The 8,321-nt window shown below is 38.9% G+C and overlaps 1 protein-coding gene across 1 annotated transcript in view; it reads left to right on the top strand.

The window, feature by feature from the left end:
* Window positions 1-924: 924 nt before the first annotated feature.
* The window catches only part of znf687a (zinc finger protein 687a), a 13,949-nt gene continuing 6,552 nt past the window's right edge, over window positions 925-8,321 (top strand). Inside the window, exons 1-2 of the mRNA XM_016501699.1 lie at window positions 925-1,090; window positions 1,827-3,894. Of these exons, the coding sequence (XP_016357185.1) occupies window positions 1,842-3,894 (2,053 nt within the window). The 5' untranslated portion in view covers window positions 925-1,090; window positions 1,827-1,841. The remainder of the gene's footprint in view (window positions 1,091-1,826; window positions 3,895-8,321) is intronic.

The following is an 8,321-nucleotide window of genomic DNA, read 5'->3' as shown; positions in this document are numbered from 1 at the left end:
CAACATTTCGACGATAAAGTCCTGTAACGGTCAGAAATTTAACTTGGCTATTCCAAAAAATAACTTCTTTGCCACAGGATCTACTTTCAGTTGAGAGTTAAAGGGTAAGTTTGCTATTTTCAGCCAGCTTTGTATTATTACAATGTCGGTAGTAACACTGTATAACACATTTTGTATTTTTTCCCCGTTTCCTGCACCAAGATGTTAGGAAAAGTCCATCTGGATGACATAAAATTCATCATCTGACAGAGTTTTGACAACTCCAGGGATTTTTTTGAAAACTACAGAATGTACTTCTACATTTGTTTCACACCTAGTGGATTGTGGGTTTCCTACTTTTTTGCTCCAGCCCTATTTTTTTGTTATCTCTATTCGAGCAGCACCGATTTTTTTTCAACTGCACAAACAACCAACTATTTATTTTTTATAGGGATGCACGATATATCGGCCACCATATCGGTATCGGCCTGAGCCAAAATCATCACAATTAAAAGAACCAAAGACTTAAACTACTTCAGTCTGTGTGCATTGAATTTATTTAATACACGAGTTTCACAATTTGAGATGAATTTCTGAAATAAATGAACTTTTCCACGAAATTCTAATTTATTGAGATGCACCTGTATTTCGTCAATTTGTAATCCGTTGATAGAGTTAACCCTTGGAACAGGACATTGTGAAGCGGTTCAATCAAATCATTCAAAAGATCCGACTCGCTGGAACGATTACTGTAGCTGAAAAACGTGGTCTTGCTCCGTCTCAAACACACACACACACAGTCATATATTTGCTGTATAACGTTGTATAAATCAGCATAGACTCTTCCGTAGTGAAAGGGTTGTTAAATTCAACAAGTTGCCCGTGTGTGGTTATCATGAGCATAAACTCCTTTTCGCTGCGTCATTGTTTCATGACAGCGGCCGTTTGCGAAGCAACTGAACACAAGCAAATAAAACAGAGAAATCAACGGCTCGCTAATTCACTTCTCGACATTTGCATGTGTACGACTTGTTTTTCTTCAGACAGAGGTGACGCAAATACTGTGCGCCGTCCTGGGTCAGTCCAGGAGTAGACGAGAATATTTGGTCAGGTAAAAAAAGTTTTACGCTTGGACACATAGAGCAACAATACACACATTTATCGCTTTACTGCCACTATAAATATATACGCGGACTAATAATTGCCATCAGCATCGTATGAACTTCTTGTGTGTTGTATTATCGACGTCAGACGTTGCAGACTGCGCATTAAGCTAATCTACTGTAGCTGTTGGGCTAGACACTTTAGCGAGACTATTATATTTGACTGATACGATTCATAATCGCGACCTGCAGACTGACAGTTATTGCAGAACAACATTCTCTGTGAAAATAGGTAACGTTAGCCGTAATGTCGCGCAAAAGACACCTGAAATATTTTTGGTTTAGCTAGCATATGAAATGACTACTGTAAAGTTATATTTGCAGATCAAGTTAAAAACGCGTGCACTACGCGTTATTCCGTACATTCACAGATTAAATTGCAGCTGGGCAAAGCTACTGCATAAATATAAAATGTCATATGCAGATCTAATGTTATTGATAGCCTGCTTCCTGTCTAACCCCTGACGTTTATTTCCTGCTATTTAATGTAGCTATTAACTATAACTTAGCTATATACACACACACACACCTTTTTATATTTATTGTGTTTGACAAGCAAATTATGTGCCTTTTCTAGTGTTTTCCAAACGTTGAAAACATCTGAACACATTTTCTACATCATTTATTTTCTACATTATGAACAGTTGATCACATCTGTGCTTTTTGTGATGTCTTGTAATGCAGGTATTTGTCATCCACATGGGAATGGGGGACATGAAGACACCAGATTTTGATGACCTGCTGGCAGCGTTTGACATTCCAGACATCGATGCCAAAGAAGCAATTCAGTCTGACACTGATGGTAATCATAATGAGCGCAGTGGTGTTGTTGGAAAGGAGAGAAGTGGAAGTCCATGCCTAAGACCTCCAGAAAGCCCTGAGCCTGTTGCTTTAGCTCCACATAATGACCCCTCCATGGTCAGTGTGATTGTAAAAAACAGTGTACATTCTGATGACAAAACTGAAGGGAATGTAACTGAAGGGGTCATTTCTGGTGCTGATTCCTCACATGAGTCTCCCCAGAAAGGTCCCAGCGAATATGGCCTGGTGCCACCAGTTCCGTTAATTTATAATGGACTCAAAACTGTCTCTGATGGGGCTACAGAACCCTCTCCACCACCAGCTCTAACCCGGATGCAGCCCAATGGGCAACTTTGGTTTCTCTCTGCTCCTAGTGTTTCTAGTGATGACAACCAGGATGGCACTTCTCCTAAACACCCTTCTAGTGCTTTCTCCCCACCTCAGTCTTTACCCCTGACTGATCCTCCCGTCTTATCTTCACATTTAATTAATTCAGACTTTCCTCCAAGAGTTAATTGTGAGGAAGCACCACCATTAAATGGCACTTTGAGGGCAGGAGTCCGTCGACGCTTATCTGAAGATGAAGAATCTGAACCAGACCTCGGTAGCCCTGCGCTTGTCATACAAGAAAGCCCAGATTCCCAGCGGTGCTCCGCTTCTAAGGTACCACGCATGCAGCGGTCTCCTTCAAGTGCGTTTCAACCACCCTCTCCCTCATCCCCTTCCTTACCAGTTAGTAACACTCAAATCGAAGAGCCATCTGTCCAGAATCCAACACTTCTACAAAGCGGCGTTAACCCAACATCTTTGACCTCCACAAACGATCTGCCAGTTGAAGAAAAAGACGTGGAGCACATAATCGAGGAGAGAGATTCTCCTGAAAGCCCTGAGCCAGAAATCCCTCAACCTCAGCCATCAAATCAACAAGAAGCCAATGAGCCAGAACAGAAGGTCAGAAAAGAAGAAGCCCCTCAAGATCAAGTTAATGACATGAGCATAAGTGTGCAGGAGAATAGTGGTCTTCAACTAAAAACAGAGGATGGTGGAGGTGAGAAGACACAAGGGAAATCCACCAAGACTAGTTTGGTAGATTCCCCCTCTGAAGATGTCACAAGCTCCAGCAAAACCTCCTCCAAGCCTCTCAAAGTCAGAATCAAGACTGTCAAAACGACGGCTGGAAACATCACACGTACTGTATCTAAAGTGGCTCCCAAAGGAGGGACCTCCAAGGGTCCTGGTGGCTCTAAAGTTCAAGCAGGGGCCCGTAGAATTCAGAGGTCTGGTGATGCTCCTCAAGGGCGAGCTCAGGGTTCAAAGGAGACGATGTTGCCAGTGTCCACCCTTCAGGATGCCAGCACAGCTATGTTATTTGCAGCCAGCAAGGCACAGAATCAGATGGCCACCAGTCTTTCCACCACTGCAGTCAAGATCACCAGAACATCAACCCTCCCCTCCATCACCTCTTCACCCATGCCTGGGGTTCGCGGTTTGGGGCAGAAAACAATGAATGGGAATCCTGGGACTGCCAAAGCAGCCTCCATTGTGAACAGCCCGGGAGCTGTGATCTCACGCAGCCAGTCTAACCTCGTTGAGGCCTTCAACAAAATCCTAAACAGTAAGAATCCACTGCCAAGTTATCAGCCAGACCTCTCCATCCCGCCTCCCCCAGAATGGGGTCTTCGAGTGCCCTCAACGGGATACCGTTGCCTTGAATGCGGGGATGCGTTCGCTCTGGAGCGCAGCCTGGCGAGGCACTACGATCGGCGCTCTATGAGGATCGAGGTGACCTGTAACCACTGCTCCAAACGCCTGGCTTTCTTTAATAAGTGCAGCCTGCTGCTCCACGCACGAGAGCACAAGGAGAAGGGGCTGGTTATGCAGTGCTCACACCTCGTCATGAGTCCTGTCAGTGTGGAGCAGATGATTGGCCAGCAGGATACCGTGCCTATAGGTTTGTGTCTCTATCAGTGTTAGTGTATTTATAGATGCAGTAGCAAAAAGAATACCTATAAAGCCTTTTCTCAAAAACTTTCAATATTTTTAGACATCATGAACTAACACGACTTGTGAGTAAGGGAGTAAATATTTTAGATTTACATTGTGCACATTTTGGATCAGGCGTTGTCAAAATATGGTCCACGCGGGGATGATAGGGGGTCTGTGGACAATTTGAGAGAAACCAAAAAGCTTTTACAAAATGTATTTTAAATGTCAATAGGATCAATTAGATTAATTCAACACACTTTTTTTCATTTCATTTTTTAATTTTGCTTTCTAAAAACCTGTCAGAATTCCTGACATTTGCAATTGCAGTTGGGTCAAAGACGAAAAAGAGTTTAAGTATCAAAACAATAAGGATACAGCCTTGAATTGTTGTTGTTGTTTTTCAATACATTAGAAAGTGTCCTGTTAAATTAAATACATATTTTTTTAGCACATATAATAAATATCATACATTTTTACCATGATTTACAGAAAACAGCCACTAAAATGTCATTCAGTGTAACAATCTTGTCAGCATATTTACCACAAGAATCAGTTTATGACATATTAAAAGAATTCTACTTGTAATTTTACATTTTTAAACTTTACCACTATACCATTTTGGCCATTTGTCAGCAATAATTTTTTTACTCATTTAGGGTGTACTCACACTAGGCGTTTTGAACGCGGTTCGTTTAGTTGGCCCTGGCCCGGTTGGAAGAGGTGGGCCAGGGCACGGTTCGGTTGGGCTCGGGCGCGGTACGCATGCAGTGTAGCGCTAACCGCGCCGGAGCGCGGAACAGATCCTATTTTGTGTGCGCTACTGTGATCATTACGACTGCAAACATATTCTATTACTACTACTACACTACACTTTTCAATACGTTTAATTCAGTCAAGTATATTTAGGTTTATAATGGCTCTGGTTCTTACCTTATTGATGAACAGGAAATGTAGTTTGCGAGTAAAGCTGCAAATTATTTAATTAACGTCAGCTGCCTCCGTAATAATTCTCTGATACATACAAGTGAAAATCAGTGCACAACATAAATTATAAATTAATTATTAATAATTCGACAGAATATAAGCGAAAGTGGTTTTCTCCGTTATCTCGCACATGACGTAAGCGTGCTCCAGCCCGGAAAGTTTAGTGCAAGTGTGAGTGCAGGCCAGCGGGGGAGTGGGGAGGGGGGATAATCGCGCTCGGTTCAAGGCAACCGTGCCTAGTGTGAGTACACAATGCAATAAAATTTAGTATGCTCACTTATTCTTTTATATATTTTAATTCGTACAGTTCAGAATAAGTATGTTGTTTCAATTTTTACATAAATATAAGTGTTACACCGAATGACAATGGAACATTATTTCACCCACATTTTGACATTTTATTCTCCCCAAACTTATTTGAAACCTTAAAAGTAGACACTTTACTTGCATTTAATGTGTTTTCTATACATAGGGTAAACGTACCCATTAAGCTCACTTCCATATTTGAGCTCAGATTATAAAAAGAAAAAATAATGTATTATCATACTTGATGTCTTAACAAATTGATGCGTTTGTTACTACATACCTCCTGTAATTTCAAGTCAATCAGATCAGTGCACACTGAGATATGAGTCTCCATGTGTTCACACTGTCTGGTGGCCATTTTGAAAGCTGTCTAAAAACTTTCAACAAAAGAGGAGCCCCTTAAATGTGCGTTTTTTAGATGTTTAAGCCTTTATTTTGGGTAAATTTCACTACTTATTGTAAAATTAAGAGATTAATGTTCAGACTATGTATTTATAGATGCAGTAGCAAAAAGAATACCTATAAAGCCTTTTCTCAAAAACTTTCAATATTTTTAGACATCATGAACTAACACGACTTGTGAGTAAGGGAGTAAATATTTTAGATTTACATTGTGCACATTTTGGATCAGGCGTTGTCAAAATATGGTCCACGCGGGGATGATAGGGGGTCTGTGGACAATTTGAGAGAAACCAAAAACAAAATGCAAAATGTATTTTAAATGTCAATAGGATCAATTAGATTAATTCAACACACTTTTTTTCATTTTAATTTTGAATTTTGCTTTCTAAAAACCTGTCAGAATTCCTGACATTTGCAATTGCAGTTGGGTCAAAGACGAAAAAGAGTTTAAGTATCAAAACAATAAGGATACAGCCTTGAATTGTTGTTGTTGTTTTTCAATACATTAGAAAGTGTCCTGTTAAATTAAATACATATTTTTTTAGCACATATAATAAATATCATACATTTTTACCATGATTTACAGAAAACAGCCACTAAAATGTCATTCAGTGTAACAATCTTGTCAGCATATTTACCACAAGAATCAGTTTATGACATATTAAAAGAATTCTACTTGTAATTTTACATTTTTAAACTTTACCACTATACCATTTTGGCCATTTGTCAGCAATAATTTTTTTACTCATTTAGGGTGTACTCACACTAGGCGTTTTGAACGCGGTTCGTTTAGTTGGCCCTGGCCCGGTAAATTAGTGAGATTGTGTGAACTTAATTTGTCATTTATGGAACTGCTTTAGGGTGTACTCACACTAGGCGTTTTGAACGCGGTTCGTTTAGTTGGCCCTGGCCCGGTGGGAAGAGGTGGGCCAGGGCACGGTTCGGTTGGGCTCGGGCGCGGTACGCATGCAGTGTAGCGCTAACCGCGCCGGAGCGCGGAACAGATCCTATTTTGTGTGCGCTACTGTGATCATTACGACTGCAAACATATTCTATTACTACTACTACACTACACTTTTCAATACGTTTAATTCAGTCAAGTATATTTAGGTTTATAATGGCTCTGGTTCTTACCTTATTGATGAACAGGAAATGTAGTTTGCGAGTAAAGCTGCAAATTATTTAATTAACGTCAGCTGCCTCCGTAATAATTCTCTGATACATACAAGTGAAAATCAGTGCACAACATAAATTATAAATTAATTATTAATAATTCGACAGAATATAAGCGAAAGTGGTTTTCTCCGTTATCTCGCACATGACGTAAGCGTGCTCCAGCCCGGAAAGTTTAGTGCAAGTGTGAGTGCAGGCCAGCGGGGGAGTGGGGAGGGGGGATAATCGCGCTCGGTTCAAGGCAACCGTGCCTAGTGTGAGTACACAATGCAATAAAATTTAGTATGCTCACTTATTCTTTTATATATTTTAATTCGTACAGTTCAGAATAAGTATGTTGTTTCAATTTTTACATAAATATAAGTGTTACACCGAATGACAATGGAACATTATTTCACCCACATTTTGACATTTTATTCTCCCCAAACTTATTTGAAACCTTAAAAGCAGACACTTTACTTGCATTTAATGGGCTTTCTATGTATATAAAATCACTTTTGTAAAACTTATTTTGATGTGGACATTTAAATGTCTATGACACAATTCTTTTATTCTGTTGACAGCCCTAGATTTTAAGCGTAAGAAACAGAAAACTAATTTGCAGAAAATTTTGTGGGGAAAAAAAGTACATATTTATATGTACTTTGTACTCACACAGTTCATACTCGTACAGTCTTTTTACACTACCATTCAAAAGGTTGGGTCAGTAAGATTTCTTTTTTTTTTCTGTAAATTCAGTGTGAATGCACTAAATTGATCAAAATTGACATGAAAGACATTTATAATGTTACAATAGATTTCATTTTCAAATAAATGCTGTTCTTTTGAACTTTTTACAAATGAATCCTGAAAAAAGTCTGCAGTTTCAATATTGATAATGATAGTCAGCATATTAAAATGATTTCTGAAGAATATTGTGACACTGAAGACTGGAGTAATGGTAAAAGGAATAAAGTGCTTTTTTAACATATTTTAAAATTGAAATCAGTTATTTTAAATTGTAATAATATTTCACAATATATTATATATAATATATTATAATATATTATTGTATAATATTTTTGATCAAATAAATGTAATCTTGGTGAGCATAAGAGACTGAAAAAATCATACCGACCCCAAACTTTTGAACATTAGTGTTTAATAGTCTGTATTCCTACTTTTATATTTTAAAATATAAATATAAATATAAGTTCCTCGCAAAGATATCATCATATTTTGGGGTCCTTGTTATTAAAGGGGTCATATGATGTTGCTAAAAATAACATTATTTTGTGTATTTGGTGTAATGAAATGTGTTTATGCGGTTTAAGGTTAAAAAAACACATTATTTTCCACATACTGTACATTATTGTTTCTCCTCTATGCCCCACCTTTCTGAAACGCGTCAATTTTTACAAAGCTTATCGGTCTGAAAAGCGAGGTGTGCTCTGATTGTCCAGCTATCCAGCTATCTGACGGAAATGTTACGCCCCTTAACATACTGTGATGCCCTGTCAGGCCGGAGCGACGAGACAAAAACATTAA

The sequence above is a fragment of the Sinocyclocheilus anshuiensis genome, unplaced genomic scaffold (assembly GCF_001515605.1).
Source record: "Sinocyclocheilus anshuiensis isolate Anshui unplaced genomic scaffold, SAMN03320099.WGS_v1.1 scaffold955, whole genome shotgun sequence".
In the NCBI taxonomy this organism is placed as follows: domain Eukaryota; kingdom Metazoa; phylum Chordata; class Actinopteri; order Cypriniformes; family Cyprinidae; genus Sinocyclocheilus; species Sinocyclocheilus anshuiensis.
This window is presented reverse-complemented; position numbering and strand designations above follow the sequence as displayed.